Genomic DNA, 16,324 nt, shown 5'->3' with positions numbered 1-16,324 from the left:
GTCCAGGGCTTACAGCATGCCAGGCTTGCAGAAGGGGTGACACTCAACCTCCAAGTCCAGGTGAGGAAGCCCCGGCACAGAGAGGTCAGGTCACCTGGCCAACGCGGCCCAGCATGTCTCATGCAGTGTGGTGCCAGGTGTGCTCCAGTGCTGTCAGCCCCACAGGGTGCTCCCAGCAGGCTCCTGCCTGCTCCGGTCCTGAGGGTCCTCACCTGTGTTTCCCGACGTGCTGGGTGTGGGACCTGGCGTTGTCACTGACCTGCCGGGGTGGGCTCTGTCCTGGCTGCAGCAGGCTGTTGGGTAGGCCTGCCGAGGGCCTCAGCAGTGGTCCCGTGTCTGTCAGGGGTCAGGCGGGGAGCACAGAGGCGTGGGATTGCATGGACGGGATGAGGGTTATCTTGCACCTGGCCACTTCCATCCCATGACTTGGACTTCGTTTACATACGCTGGTTCTTCTCAAGAGTGGTGGCCTCGCAGCACCCCGGACCTGGTGCTGCCCGGCGAGCTGCTGGGGGTGCAGCATCTTTTCGGTTCTCTCTTGTGGATAACGGGGGGCAGGAAGGCCGTGGAGTGGGGGGGTGAGCGTGATGCAGGCTGTGGCTGCAGGAGAGAGGTGTGGAGGTGAGGGCGAGGGGCGGTCAGAAGATGAGCAAGGCTTCTGGAGAGGAGGAAGCGGAGAAGTTGGGATGTTGAGGCTCCGAGGCGCCAGAAAAAGGTATGACGGGAACATCGGGCTTCGAGTAGCCAAAAATGCAGGCTGGTCACAGAATAATCACAATTTTGTTCTGACCGTGTTTTGTTCTTGCTCCCCGATCTGCTTCCTAAGAGGCGGCTTGGTTAAGTAGCTCCATGAGGGTTGAAGAAGTCTGATTTCACCTCCTGTCGCTGGCACTGTGCCCCTTTAGATACCCAAACACAGCCTGTGAGCTGCTGACCTGTGACGTGCCTCAGATCAACGACAGGCTGGGAGGGGACGAGACCCTGCTGAACCTTCTTTACGACTTCCTGGACCGGGAACCGCCCCTCAACCCTCTGCTCGCCAGTTTTTTCAGCAAGACCATCGGCAACCTCATTGCCAGGAAAACTGAGCAGGTAATCCACGCCCAGGGTCTGGGATGGCGCCTGGCTGGCGCTGCATCTTGCCGCCTCCCATCTCTGGCCGTGGGCAGCAGGATCCTGGGAGAGGTTTCTGCTGGCCAGCTCTGGAACAGGCCGCCCTGCTCCGTCCCCAGGAGTGTGCAGGGCCCAAACGAGGCGAGCCCGTCCTGTCACTGACCGGTCACAGGCATGAGGTCCCGGACATCCTGCTGCCACAGTCTGTGTGGGTAGAAGTGTCTGGGGCACTTCTGTTTCAAAGCAAATAAACGGAAACCTCCAGTAACAGGTTTCTGTAAGGCAGTGAATGCGCTCGCTTCATTCAGCTGGAGCGTCCCCCGCTGGAGTCCACACTCGCCCCCACGCCGCTCTGTCCTGCGGCCGCGCCACCTCACCATAGACGGTCGCGGGAAGGCGTGTGTTTTGCTGACGCCTGTGCGCATCAGGAATTGCCTGGGTCAGTCTTCTTTCATCCTTTACCCCTGCCCTCCATCGCCAGGGCCGCTTCAGAGCCAACCCCAGACAGCACGCCACTTGCTCCATACACGTTTCAGCACTGTCTCCAAAATGTCAGGACGTCTTTTTCCCCAGGTGTCACATCACACGGTGATAACTAGGATGTGCATGTGGTCACCTGGGACGTGGACGTGGAAGTGGTGGCCAGCTCGCGGTCCCGGCCGCAGAGCATGACAGCTCCCGGCGCCCTCTCCTCGCCAGCCCTTGGTGTTACCAGTCTGTCTGTTTTGGCCGTGTGGCCAGGCCGGCAGGCCTCTAGGTTGTGGTTTTAATTTGCGTCTCCCTCGTGACCAGTGAAGAAGATGAGCACTTTTTCATATATCAGTTGGCCGTTCGGAGGTGTGTGTGTGTGTGTGTGTGTGTGAAATTTCTTGCCTGTTTTCTATCAGGCTTTTTTTCTGTTTTGATTTATAGGAATTTGCTCTGTTTTGTGGATGCCAGTCTTTTAATTTTGTGTTGCAAACATTTCTTCCCACTCTGTTTGCTGGGAATTTTGTTTGTTTGTTTTTTAACTCTCTTAATGGAATCTTTTAATGATCAGAGGTTCTGATTTTCATGTAGTTCAAGACAAAATTCTTTTTTTTTTTTTTTAATATTGCTGCACCCATGGCATGTGGGAAGTTTCCAGGCCAGGGAAGCTTTCAGGGATCAAATCTGAGCCACAGCCGCGACCTGTGCTGCAGCTGTGGCAGCACCACATTCTTAACCCACTGCACTACAGTGGGAACTCCTAATAATTTTTTTCATTTGTGGTTTTTTGTTGTTGTTCTGTTAAGAAACTCTTGCCTACTTCAAAATCATGAAGTTACTCATCTGTATTTCCTTTGGAAGCTTTATTGTTTCACCTTTCATATTTCTACCTACAGTGTACCTGGAATTGATTCTTCTAAATGGTCTAAGGTTGAAGTTTTTTTGTTTTTTGTTTTTTTTTGTTTTTTTTTTTTTGTTTTTTTTTGTCTTTTGTCTTTTGCTGTTGTTGTTGTTGCTATTTCTTGGGCCGCTCCTGCGGCATATGGAGGTTCCCAGGCTAGGGGTTGAAACGGAGCTGTAGCCACCGGCCTACGCCAGAGCCACAGCAACGAGGGATCTGAGCCGCGTCTGCAACCTACACCACAGCTCACGGCAACGCCGGATCGTTAACCCACTGAGCAAGGGCAGGGACCGAACCCGCAACCTCATGGTTCCTAGTCAGATTCGTTAACCACTGCGCCACGACGGGAACTCCATGTTTTTTTTTTTCTTAATATGGATCTCCAGCGAGTCCCCGTCGTGGCTCAGTGGTAACAAACCTGACTGGCATCCCTGAAGACTTGGGTTCGATCCCTGGCCTTGCTCAGTGGGTTAAAGGATCTGGTGTTGTGGTGTAGGTGTAGGTTGTAGATGTGGGTTGGATCCCATATTGCTGTGGCTGTGGTGTAGGCTGGCAGCTACAGCTCTGATTCAACCCCTGGCCTGGGAACCTCCATATGCTTGCAGGTGTGACCCCAAAAAGACAAAAAAAAAAAAAAAAAGTGGCTATCTAGTTGACCCAGCTCTGTATTGATAAGGCCATTCCTTCTCGCTTGCTTTACATTGCCCCTCTTATCCTAAATCTAGCAATCACAGGTGGATATGTCTATTTCTGGTCTTTTGTCCTATTTGTAACTACCAAGACAACACTGTCGTAATTATTGTTGCCTTATAAGCTTTGATAGTCGATAGTTAGTCCTAGCACTTTGTTTTTCTTCAGATTGTTTTTAGTTTTCTTTGCCTTTTGCATTATTATAGAATGAGCAAATTTTATTTTGTTTTCTCTTATTTTTGCTTTTTTAGGGCCACACTTGCGCCATATGGAGGTTCCCAGGCTAAGGGTTGAATCAGAGCTGCAGCTGCCAGCCTGCACCACAGCCACAGCAACACTGGATCCTTAACCCACTGAGTGAGGCCAGGGATTGAACCCACATCTTCATGGATTCTAGTTGGGTTCATAACCCACTGAGCCACAACGGGAACTCCCTAGAATAAGCAAAGTTTAGAATGAGTTTGTCAGTTTCCACATTCTCTCCTGTTCCGGAGAAAAACCTGCTGAAATATTGCTTAGGCTTGCATTGCCTGTAGATTTGGATTGGCTGATTATGGCCCACAGATCAAAACTAGCCTGCCACCTGTTTTTGTAAAAGAAATTTTACTGAAACACAGCTGCTCCCATTGACTTGCATATTGTCTATGACTGCTTTGTGTGACAGCGAAAAGTCGAATAGTTAGAGCTTCTTTCATTTCTCTCAGTAACATAGTTCTTTGGATAGTGGTCTTACATGTTTTTCATTACGTTTATTTTTAGGTACTTGTTATTTTCATGTATTTTATATTCATAAACAATGCCTTTTTTTTCTTTTCTTTGGCCTTGTCCGCAGCATGCGTAAAGTCTAGGACAGGAACCTGAACCGTAGCAGTGTCCACACCTGATCCTTAACTGCTAGGCCAGCAGGGAACTCCTAAACAGTATCTTTTTAATTGAAATTTTGCACTGAGATAATTGTAAATTCCCATGCAGTTATATGAAATAAAATAAAGATATCTTTTGTACACTTTGCCCAGTTTCCTTCAATGGTGACATTTTGTGAAACACTAGTGGCAGATCACAGCCAGGAACTGACACTGAGAGAATCCACTGACTTATTTAGAGTTCTCCCCTTTTACTTGTAGTCTCGTGTATGTGTGTGTGTATTAAGGTCGGAACAGTTTATCACTTGTAGGGGTTTGTGTCTCCACTGTCACGTCCAAGCTATTGAATGGTTCCCAGAGGGCAGAGACCCTTTGTATTGCCCTTTATAGCTCCTCCCTCCTTCCTCCTTCCTCCCTCTCTCCCCCATCACCCGTCCCTAACCCCTGGCAACCACTAAGCTGTTTCCATTTCTGAAATTTTATGTTCAAGTGTTATTTAAATTAAATCATATAATGGGTGTTCCTGTTGCAGCTCCATGGGTTAAGAACCTGACACGTGGGAGTTCTTGTCGTGGCTCAGTGGTTAACAAATCCGACTTAGGAACCATGAGGTTGAGGGTTCAATCCCTGGCCTTGCTCAGTGGGTTAAGGATCTGGCATTGCCGTGAGCTGTGGTGTAGGTCACAGACTCAGCTCGGATCCCACGTGGCTGTGGCTCTGGCGTAGGCCAGCGGCTACAGCTCTGATTAAACCCCTATCCTGGGAACCTCCATATGCTGTGGGAGCGGCCCTAGAAAAGACAAAAAAAAAAAAAAAAAAAAAAAAAAGAATTTTTGCGTCTTTGGTTATCAGTGAGACTGGGTTATAATTTCCTTTTCTTAAAAGTGTCCATATCAGGTTTTGGAATTGAGGTTTTTTGTCCTTATTAGGGTATATGCTCTCATTTTATGTTCCCTGGAAGAGTCTTGTGTAAGATTGGGTGTTTCGGAATTCCCCTAGGGGAAACAAATCCCACTGGTAGCCAAGAAGTTGCGGGTTTGATCTCTAGCCTCCTCAGTGTGTGGAGGATCCAGTGTTGCCGTGAGCTGTGGTGTAGGTCGCGGACATGCCTCGGATCCTACATTGCTGTGGCTCTGGTGTAGGCCGGCAGCTGCAGCCCCGATTCGACCCCTAGCCTGGGAACCTCCATATGCTGCAGGTGCCGCCCTAAAGAGCCAAAAAAAAAAAAAGATTTTTTTTTTTTTTTTTTTTCCCTATAAATGTTTGGTAGAATTCACTAACCAGCCCATTAGAGCCTGGAGTTTTCTCTATGGGGAGGCTTTTAATCGTAGCTTTTGTTTCTTTGATGCTCTAGAACTCTTCAGATTTTCTCTTCTCATCAGTCCACTTAAGTGTGTTTTCATTTTCCCAAATTGACGTAGATGGGCGTATTGGCGTTTGCATCTGTAGGGTGTGTCGGGATGCCCGGAGCCATTCTGCTGGGTTTTCAGGCTTTCTCTCTGGCAGTTTCAGTCACTCTTCACCCAGAACCTGCTCTTCCCCGCTCTCCCTCTTCCTGCTGGGCCTCTCCTCACTCTTCCTCCCGCCACCCCCTTCGCCTCCAGCACGAGTTTGGTGGAGACCTTAGCTGGGTGGGCCTTCTGTGTGTCCCCACTGTCCCCGGCAGAGTTCTGGGTGTGCCTCCGCACAGTGGCCTGGACACACAGGCGTTTCATCTCTGTGGCCCACCTAAGCTCAGCGCCCAGCCCCGCCCGCGGCTGCACACCCAGCTCTCCACGCCTTGCTAGCTAGCACCAGTCACCAGCCAGCCGACCCTCCGCCTCTGCTGCAAAACCTCAGTCCTTTCCCTCCAGCCACCTGTGGGGCTGTCAGCCCTCCAGATTTGTGTCCCGTGTCCAGGGCTGTCAGCACAGACCCCACCCCTCACCCCCACCGCCCTGACTCAGCACAGTCTGCACCTGTCATGTGTGGGGTTTTTTTGTTTTTGTTTTTTGGTCTTTTTGTCTTTTTAGGGCCGCACCCATGGCACATAGAGGTTCCCAGGCTAGGGGTCTAATCGGAGCTGTAGCTGCCAGCTTACGCCACAGCCACGGCAACGCCGGATCCTTAACCCACTGAGTGAGGCCAGGAATCGGACCCACGTCCTCATGGATGCTAGTCAGGTTGTTTCCACTGTGCCACAACGGGAACTCCTGCACCTGTCATCTGTGCTGGAAAAGCTCGAGCCAGTGCGTTTGGAGTGGTCGCCGTGCACAGCAGCTTGGGCCATCCCACGTGGGTGTTCCACTCATGTTGTCACACAGCCTCAATGTGCAGCAAACCCCGCCAGCCCGGGTCCTCTTGTGCCCCCGCCGCCTGGTGGGCTCGCCTGTGTGTGGGTCTTGGCCTGTCCTGGGGTAACCTCTCTTACAGTTGGTCGTAGCTCTCCACGTTTCTGCTCGACATTGTTGAAAGCAGGCTTGCGCATGGCTGTTCTCGGGGCCACCTGCGCGCCTCTCAGGGCTTCTGGTTTCAGGTGATCGTGTTCCTGAGGAAGAAGGACAAGTTCATCAGCCTGGTGCTGAAGCACATCGGCACCTCGGCCCTCATGGACCTGCTGCTGCGCCTGGTTAGCTGCGTGGAGCCCGCTGGGCTCCGGCACGAGGTCCTGCAGGTGAGCCTGAGGCCCCGCCTCCCCAGAGCCCCTCTCCTCTGCGCGGGATCTCTGGCACTAGGAGGCTGCCTGGCACCCCAGCTTTCTCCACCTTCCTCCTGGGATGGGTCCTGGGTTCTTGCCAGGGCTCGTAGTCGAGGCCAGGGCTGGCGTCTCTGCCTTTTCTGCTGTCCTGCCTCACCTGTTTATGAGCAGAGAGCAGAAATAGGCTTCCTCACTTCTGCCCCACCCGTGGCGCCTCTGGGCTCAGTCAGGTGGCCACTCTGTGCCCAGTCGGGTGCCTGAGAGGAGGCACTTGCTGACGAGGATTTGCAGGCAGAGAAGTTGGAAAGCCCGGAGTCAGCCTGTTTGTCCTGAGCTGTGTGCCTGTGGCCGCCCTGGCAGTATTCTCAGCGAGAGGCACTGCCCGGGGCTCCCAAGGGCTTTCCCGGCAAAGAGGAGGGTTCTCAACCCAGAGAAGCCCAGAAATCAGGGCAGGACACGCTGTTCGCTGGGGGTTGGTAGGTTTTGTTTGTCATGCAATTTAAAATTAAGTAAGTACACCATTGGTCCTTCTTGCTGGTTTTCCTGCTCCTGGAATTAGGTGACAGTTGTCATCAAGGTGGCAGGTCTCACTCTTAGAGTCCTAAGTGGCCTCGTTAGGGAGCGCCTCCTACCGCGATGTTCTGGTAGAGGTCCGTCAGCACAGGCCTCAGCCTCCGGGCCTTGGCGGGAGCCTCCCCCGCCTCTGCGCCGAGCAGTTTTGGGGTAAGGAAGTGCCGGCCTGTCCAGGGAGCCCCTCCTGACCGGGACAGAGGCGAGGCCGGCCTGGGCGCGGGGCGGGGAGCCAGCAGAGGCGCCTGAACTGTCAGGACCCGTGGACGGGGACGCCCTCCCTGGTGACCTCGGGGCCTCTGCTCTGCTCTCTGGGTCTGGGTGGCCCTGCCTGCTGCTGAGGAATCGCTCTTGGAACCTGGCAGGTGGATTTCTGCGGCCCCGAGGGGCTCTCCTGGGTAGGTGTGAGCAGAGCCTTGGACCGGCGTCCTCTTCTCTTTCAGTGGCTCAACGAGGAGAAGGTCATCCAGCGGCTTGTGGAGCTGATCCATCCGAGCCAGGACGAAGACGTGAGTGACCAGCTCTGCTCGGGAGCCTGGCCGGCCGCCAGGGCCGTCGCGCCTCCCTCAGAGGCTGGCCAGCCGCGGAGCTACCTTCTTTCTTGAGCAAGCGCTCCTCCCAGACATTTTGCTCAGCAGTAGCATCCATGTAGATCTGCTCCAAAGAACAACTCAGACAGTTCCCTTCAGGGCTCAGCAAAGCCAACTAGGAGGCATGAGGACACAGGTTCGATCCCTGGCCCCGCTCCGTGGGTTAAGGATCCGGCGTTGCCGTGAGCTGCGGTAGAGCTCGCAGACGTGGCTCGGATTCCGCGGGGCTGTGGCTGTGGTGCAGGCCAGCAGCTGTAGCTCTGATTCGACCGCTAGCTTGGGAACCTCCATGTGCCGCGAGTGCGGCCCTAAAAAAAGCCAAGCCAAAACAAAACAAAACAGTTCGGTCAAACAGAATTGTATTAGTTATCTACGACCGAGTAACAGATCACCCCAAAACGTAGTTGCCTGTAACAGTATTTTTAAAATCTTACTTCCTTACTTCCGGCCCTCTGCGGGGTTTCTCACCAGAAGGTGGTTGTCCCTGGGCTTAGATGGGGCTCAGGGGTGGCTCCGCCCAACTCAGCTCCTTGAGGGCGGTGGGCGAGGCTGCCCTCGGCTCCCTCCGCACCACTCGGCCTCGCCGCGGGGCGCCCCCGGCTGCATCCTCCTCCAGCGGGTGTGGGGGGGCTCCGGCCGCAGCCCCGGCGCTCCTGCTGGAGGAGGTGTGAGCTGGGGGAAGAAGCCCCCACTCCCCCACCTCCTGGGGGGCGGAGGCAGAGCCCCCACCCACCTCCCCCCTCAACCCCGCCCACCTTTCCGCCGGCCCCGCCCACCTCACCCGTATTGCTGTTGAGAGCGCAGGGCCCTGTCCTGCACTTGTCGACCTGAATGTGCTGTTCTTGGCGCCTCGGAGTTCGTGGAGGACAGAGCCCGCCTGGCCACTTTCATTTTCCCTGTAATGGTCACGAGCACCTTTCTGCCCATCCTCCCGCAGGGTACGCGGGCACACGGCAGGGCTGCGTGTTCCCTGAGGGGAGCGAGGTGCGGGGTGGCAGGGGGGAGGGGGGGAGCTGAGCGTCTCTCTTACCTTGTTCACCTTACCCACAGAGAGACCCCACGTTCTTGACAAATCCACCAAGTCAGAGATTCTGAATTTCCCCAGGCTCAGCCATTCCCTAGAAGAGCAGAGCCTCTGCTTTCTCCGTGGCAGCTGCCATGTTTGCATCAGCTCACAGGACTCATCCCTTTTCTTTTTTTCTTCTCTTGGTCTTTAGGGCTGCACTTGTGGCTTATGGAGGTTCCCAGGCTGGGGGTCGAATCGGAGCTGCAGCTGCTGACCTACACCACAGCCACAGCCACGCAGGATCGGAGCCACATCCGTGAGCTACAGCACAGCTCACGGCAACACCGGATCCTTGACCTGTTGATCGAGGCGAGAGATCAAACCCGCGTCCTCGTGGATCCTAGTTGGGTTCATTAACCACTGAGCCAATGGGAACTCCTCGCAGGACTCATTCTGAATCTTAATAGCCACCTACTGATTTAAAATACTGTGTGGGTAACACAGTCAGCAGGTGGTGCGTCTTTGAGGGGTGGAGTAGTGTCTGCGTGCGGCCCCGCTTGAGCTCTGGGGTCTGACCAGGTCCACACCCTGTAGGGAGGGCGGCCGGGCCTCTCTGGTACGAAGGAGCTCGGAGTCCGGCGTCTCTGAGGGAGGCTCTGCATTCCGTCCTTGCAGAGTCAGTCCAATGCGTCCCAGACGCTCTGTGACATCGTCAGGCTGGGCAGAGAGCAGGGCGGCCAGCGGCAGGAGGCTCCGGAGCCAGACCCCCTCCTCACGGTGCTGGAGTCGTGAGTGCTGCGTGGGGCCCTGCTCTGAGCCCCCTCCCTGCCTGAGACGTGCTCACCTGAGCCACCACGAACCCCTGGTCTGTGTCCCCCAGTGGGGGGGGGGGGTCTCCTGGCAGGCCGGCCTGAGCGGCAGTGTCTGAGAGCCCTGGGAGCCTGGCCTGCGCCCCGATCCCCCCCCCCGGGACTCAGGGTGCTGCTCCTCCGCGGGGGCGGGGGGCGGGTACTGTGCGCCTGCTGCTCCAGGCCCTGACCCCGAGGCGTTCCCCCAGGCAGGACTGTGTGGAGCAGCTGCTGAGGAACATGTTTGACGGAGCCCAGACCGAGGGCTGCCTCGTCAGCGGGACGCAGGTGCTGCTGACCCTGCTGGAGACCAGGCGGCCTGGGTGAGTGTCCCCGAGGGAGCTGCTGCCCGGGGCGGAGCTGGCGCTTCAGGGACGGGCGGGGTGGCCGCATGTGCTGTGTGTGTTTGCCTGGTGTCTCCTCATGCAAGTGATCACGTAGATGGATGCTCCTTATGGAAAAGGTCAGCTTTAGGGCTGTTGCCAAGTCCCCTTTGACCTTCGCCATCGATCATGTTCCCACGTCAGCCCAAAGGCACCCCCTGCTGCCAGTTTGCACAGTGTTTGTAGACGTGGCTGCGGAATAGGCCCTGCGGGAGGGCTTCCCCCAGGCCTGTGGGGAATCCCGCATCCTCATGGCACAGCGCACCTGTGTGTGTGCATGTGCATATGTGTAAGCGCACGTGTGTGTGAGTGTGCGCGTGCGCGCGCTTGAGCATGCTCAGTTATGTCACGTGCAAGGTGAGGGGCCTGACTCCCCCAAGGAGACCGTGGCTCCCCCTGTCCTCGTGCTGGAGGGAACCTCCCTGTAGCCCCAGCACTGAGAGCCGGTACATTTTTTAAAAGAAAGAAAAAAGGGAGTTCCCGTTGTGGTGCAGTGGTAATGAGCCCAACTAGTATCCATGAAGACGCAGGTTCTATCCCTGGCCTCGCTCAGTGGGTTACGGCTCCAGCGTTGCCGTGAGCTGTGGTGTAGGTCGCAGTCTTGACTCAGATCCCATGTTGCTGTGACTTGTGGTGTAGGCTGGCAGCTGCAGTTCCACTTGGACCCCTGGCCTGGGAACTTACATATGCCAAATTTGCAGGCCTAAAATGGGGGGGGAAGAGAAAAAAAGAGAAAACAGAACAACCAGAAAATGACAGAAGACATTGGACAATCTCAGTGGTGAGATGATCGGTGGTATCTCTCTTTCTGGTACCCAGTACCTGCTTCTTGGCTTATTACCGAAGAACAAGATGACTAGTACCTGCAGACAGTAGTTGTCACTGTATGTCTATAGGGAATCGATGTCATCGTCATTTTCTGTAGTTAGGCAACCAGAATATTGATTTTCATCTTCGCGAACCAGGAGGCCTGGGCCCCTCCTGCAGGAAGTGGGGACTCGGCTCCAGGCCCGGCGGGAAAGTGAGGAAAACCAAGAGGCGCCGTTTATGTACTTAACCCTTTCTTCTGTGATGGTTGTGTAGTCCTCTCATACTGGCAAAAGTTTAAATAAAGATCTCAGAGAAGTTAGCTTGAAAAAGCTACAGGGACAGTGTGGCCAAAGAGTGGGGACAGCAGTGAGTACTTGCAGGTGGGAGGGGAGAGCAGCGCTGGGTCCAGTGAGTTGAGGCCTGCAGCCCTTTGGGGCGTCGCCCGGGCCCCCACCCCGCAGGCAGCTGCCTCCCTGGCGGCCTCTCTGTGTCTCCACCTGCCCTCCCGTCCACAGGACAGAGGGCTTGGTGGACTCCTGCTCTCAGGGACTGGACAGGCTGTGTGCCGTCAGCAGCGGTGTCCTGCTCGGCATTGAGCCACGGCTGAAGGACTTCCACCAGCTTCTGCTCAGCCCGCCAAAGGTAGGCTCCTGCGTCGCCCCGCGCAGGGCTGTCCGAGGGCCTGACTTCACTGTGGGCCTGGTCTCTGAGTTGGAGGCACCCAGCCAAGGGTCAGCTGAGCAGCTCCGGGCAGTGCTTGGTCTCGCTGGGGACTGACTCCCTGCCCCCCGAACCCCGGCTGGCCCCCCGGCCTGGCTCGTTGTCCTTTCCCTTCCCTCGGAGCGCCGCACCCGCCCTGGTCTGCAGGAAATGTCAGCTTGCTTATGGGCTGCCTCCTCGGCTGCAGAGGAAGCTTCGTGAAGGCCGGGCTTCTGGAACAGTCCTTCAGGGAAAAGGCAGATGCACTGTGCCATGTGTGTAGGAGTGCCCGGTCTCACGAGGTCACTGTGTCTCCAGTCACCTTCGAGAGCTTTCGTAGGTGTCTTGCTGGCTCAGCATCCCGAGTCTGTCCCCAGAGAGAGCTGGCCCCATCCTGGACGCGCCTTGTAGGCTGAGGTCACTTGTCCTCGGCTGGCAGGCTGAGCCCAGGATGCTGGGACCCACCCCCAGTCACTCCCGTGAGCCTGAGGACTGACCCCTCGTGTCCTCCTGCAGGCAGCATTGCCTCGAGGACCTGCCCTGGCTGGGCCTCGTCATGCAGCAGTGGCCTGGCCCTTTCACAGTTGGCGCCTGAGCTAAGAGGGGCCCACAGTGATCCCCGTGGCTACAGGCTCCAACAGGGTGGTGCTTCTGTGTTTGCAGAAAAAAGCGATCCTGACCACCATCGGTGTGCTGGAGGAGCCCCTGGGCAACGCCCGCCTGCACGGCGCCCGCCTCGTGGCTGCCCTGCTGCACACGAACACGCCCAGCATCAACCAGGAGCTCTGCCGGCTCAACACCATGGGCTTGCTGCTGGTGAGCGGCCCCACCGCTAGTCTGCATCTGCCCTGCGTCTTTGGTCCGCGGTGGGTGGGCAGACGGGGGCCGGGCCATCAGGAGGGGACCCCGGGCTGGCACCCTGAGAGGAAGCTCTGGTTTGGTCCTAGAACAGGGGCTGTGTGTACAGAGGGACCATTTCCTGCGCCTGGGCGTGATCCCCGGGGCGCTGGGGAGGCCCACTGAGCAGCTCAGACACGCCTGTTGCAGGTCGTTAAGGCTGCCGGGAAGCAGAGGGCAGAGCTGGCATGGTCGCTACCCTTTCTGATTTCTGCTCCAGAGAGAACCTTGGAGCTCTTCAGTGTAAAACACCCCACAAGAGCAGCTCCTTGCTTTCCAGTGAAGGCAGAGCTGGTGGGGGTGCTTCTCTGGTGGGCATGCCCTGGGGGTCTGAGGAGGGGTTGGCAGGCCGTCCGAGGGGTCTGCAGGGGTTGGCAGGAGGTGACGGCAGAGCAGGGCTGACGGAGAGGGGGCCTCGCCCCAGCCCTGCACCAGGCAGATTCCTCCCAGGCTTCTCTGCAGCCTGGCCCTTGGGCCTCTGTTCCCAGGAAGCTGAAATTTGCTTAAATTTAAATCTCACTCGTGGAAGAAGCCAGCCTTGGAATGGGGCTTGAAGGACAGACATAGAACCCAGGTGTGGGTCAGAGGGCGGTCAAGAAAGACTTAATCTGGAGTTCCCTGCTGGCCCTGGGCATTAAGGATCGGGCATTGTCACTGCTGTGGCTCGGGTTGCTGCTGTGGCGTGGGTTCGTTCCCTGGCCTGGGAGCTTTTGTATGCCATGGGTGCAGCCAAAGAAAAAAAGGAAACTTTCATTTCCTTTCCTCTCCTCAAAGGATAGTTTGTCTCTCTCCTCCACTTCCCTTTTCACTTTCATTTTATTTTCTATTTTTTAAAAAATTTTATTCTAGGAGTTCCTGCCGTGGTGCATCAGAAATGAATCTGACCAGGAACCATGAGGTTGTGGGTCCAATCCCTGGCCTCGCTCTGGCATTGCCATGAGCTGTGGTGTAGGTCGCAGGCGCAGCTTGGATCCCGTGTTGCTCTGGCTGTGGTGTAGGCCAGCAGCTGTAGCTCTGATTCGACCCCTAACCTGGGAACCTCCATGTGCCATGGGTGTGGCCCTAAAAAGCAAAAAAAAAAAAAAAAAATTTTATTCTAACAAATCAAATTGTTCATGATATCATCTTAATTTGTAAGTAATTCAACCCAATATCTGTTTTTTTTTAATTTGTTTATTTTTTTGACTATGCATGCATGATGCAGAAGTTCCCAACTCATGACACAGCTGCAACTTGAGCTGTAGCAGTTACACCACCAGATCCTTAACCCACTGGGCCACCAGGGAACTCCTTCACTTTCATTTTGTTGTGGCAAAACACATGTAACAGGAAAGAAATTTACCATTTTAAGAATTTTCAAGCATATGATTCAGGGGCATTAAGTAAATTCACAATATTGTATAACCACTACCACTATTCCCAGACTTTCTCATTTTTTTTTTTTTGCTTTTTAGGGCCACACCCATGGCATATGGAAGTTCCCAGGCTAAGGGTTGAATCGGAGCTACAGCTGCCGGCCTACACCACAGCCACAGCAATGCGGGATCCGAGCCATGTTCACCACAGTTCACGGCAACACCGGATCCTTAACCCACTGAGGGAGGCCAGGGTTCAAACCTGTGTCCTCATGGATACTAGTTAACTGGGTTTGTTAACTCCACATTTGGTTTATCCATTCATACGTTGATGGACAGTTGAGTTATTTCCACATTTTGGCCATATTTTTTTGGCCACTCCCATGCCACGTGGAAGTTCCCGGGCAGAGGACTGAACCCGCGCCTCGGTTGCAACCTGCACCGCAGCTGCAGCAGCGCTAGATCTTTAACCTGCTCAGCCACACGAGAACTCCCTACTATGGCTGTTTTTAATAGCGCTGCGGTACACACGGATGTACAGATGGCGCTCCCTTGTCATGGGGTATACGTAGGCGTGGAATTGATGGGTTATGTCATGACTGTGTGTTCATCCTTTGAGGCGCCACAGTCTGTTCTCCACGGCGGCTGTGCTGTTTTACACCCTGCCCGCAGTTCCTCCGCATCGTCGTGCGTCTCCCATTTTGGGTGTGAGGTGGTATCTCACTGTGGTTTTCTTTGCTTGTCCCTGATGAGTAGTGATGTCAAGCACCTCTTCATGGGCTTCTGCTGGCCATTCGTGTGTCTCCTTTCGAGAACGAAGTCCTTTGTCCTTTTTTTTTTTTTTTTTGCTTTTTAGGGCCGCACCCGCAGTATGTGAGAGTTCCCAGGCCAGGGGTTGAATCAGAGCTGCAGCCGCCAGCCTGCCCCACAGCCGCAGCAGTGCGGGATCCGAGCCAGGTCTGTGACCTGCACCGCAGCTCACAATAACACCAGATCCTCAGCCCACTGAGTGGGGCCAGGGATGGAACCCGCATCCAAATGGATACTTGTCCAATTCATTTCTGCCGTGCCAGGGCAGGAACTCACTTTGACCATTTTTGGATTGGGTGGTTTTTTTTTTTATTGTTGTTGAGTTGGCATTCTTTATATATTCTGGATAGTAAGGTCTTAGCTACATGAGTTGCAAATATTTTCTCCAATTTTGTGACTTGTCTTTTTACTCTCTTATAGTGTCCTTCACACAAGTTTTTTTATTTGGATGAAGTCCAGTGTATCTATTTTTTTCTTTCATTTCTTATGCATTTGGGGTCACACCTAAGAAATCATTGCTGAATCCAAATCCTGAAGCCTTCCTCCTGTGTTTTTTTCTAAGAGCTTCATACTTTTAACTCTGGCAGGTCTTTGATCTGTTTTGTGTTCGTATACAGAGTAAGGTGAAGGTCCAGCTTCATTCCTTTGCATGTGGATATCCAGTTTTCCCAGCACCATTTGTTTTGTTTTGTTTTCAGTGTGATTTTCGTATGTGTTCTATTTCCCTGGAGCGTGCTTACCACCAAAAATTTACCATGCGGCTGATCCCTTTTACCCATTTTGTCTTCTCCCTTACCACTGGTGATCACTTTGGTTTGATTATTTACTTTGTTTGTTTTTTATATTCCACATATGGGTGAAATTGTACAGTATTTGTCTTTTTTCATCTGACTTACTTCACTTAGCATAATATAACCCTCTAGGTCCATCCATGTTACTAGGAATGGCATGGTTTCATTCTTTTTTATGGCTGAGTAGTATTCCATTGTATACATACACCACATCTTCTTTATTCATTCCTCTGTTGATGGGCACTTATGTTAATTTAATATTTTGATTATTGTAATATGCAGTGAACATGGAGGGCATGTATCTTTTCAAATTAGTGTATTATAGTCTTTGGATAAATACTTGGGAGTAGAATTGTTGGATCATATGATTGTTCTGGTTTTAATTCTCGAGGAATCGTCTTAGGTGTGTGATTTGCACAGTGGCTGTGCCAGTTTACAGTCCCTGCCAACAGCGCACAAAGTTTCTTTTTTCCCCCCATCATCACAACACTTGTTATTTCTTTGAGCACCTTTTGTTGAAAACACTATCCTGGAGTTCCCGTCGTGGCGCAGTGGTTAACAAATCCGACTAGGAACCGTGAGGTTGCGGGTTCAATCCCTGCCCTTGCTCAGTGGGTTAGGGATCCGGCATTGCCGTGAGCTGTGGTGTGGGTCGCAGACGCGGCTCGGATCCCACATTGCTGTGGCTGTGGTGTAGGTTGGTGGCTACAGCTCCCGATTAGACCCCTAGCCTGGGAACCTCCATATGCTGCGGGAGCGGCTCAAGAAAAGGCAAAAAGACAAAAAAAAAAAAAAAAAGGAGAACACTGTCCTTTTCCCATTGAGTGTTCTTGGCACCCTCGTGGAAAATGAG

General features: G+C 53.9%; 1 protein-coding gene across 11 annotated transcripts in view; it reads left to right on the top strand.

Annotated features, from left to right (window-relative positions):
- The window catches only part of PPP6R2 (protein phosphatase 6 regulatory subunit 2), a 75,929-nt gene that overhangs the window by 46,554 nt on the left and 13,051 nt on the right, over positions 1–16,324 (top strand). For all 11 annotated transcript variants that reach the window (NM_001206372.1, XM_021091044.1, XM_021091048.1 and 8 more), the window contains 7 exons: positions 906–1,092; positions 6,551–6,688; positions 7,726–7,791; positions 9,554–9,666; positions 9,936–10,049; positions 11,435–11,561; positions 12,282–12,434. In NM_001206372.1, coding sequence (NP_001193301.1) covers positions 906–1,092; positions 6,551–6,688; positions 7,726–7,791; positions 9,554–9,666; positions 9,936–10,049; positions 11,435–11,561; positions 12,282–12,434 — 898 coding nt within the window. The remainder of the gene's footprint in view (positions 1–905; positions 1,093–6,550; positions 6,689–7,725; positions 7,792–9,553; positions 9,667–9,935; positions 10,050–11,434; positions 11,562–12,281; positions 12,435–16,324) is intronic.

This window comes from Sus scrofa, chromosome 5, assembly GCF_000003025.6.
Source record: "Sus scrofa isolate TJ Tabasco breed Duroc chromosome 5, Sscrofa11.1, whole genome shotgun sequence".
Classification (NCBI taxonomy): domain Eukaryota; kingdom Metazoa; phylum Chordata; class Mammalia; order Artiodactyla; family Suidae; genus Sus; species Sus scrofa.
Note: the sequence above shows the minus strand (reverse complement) of the source record. Positions and strands in the feature narration are given on the sequence as shown.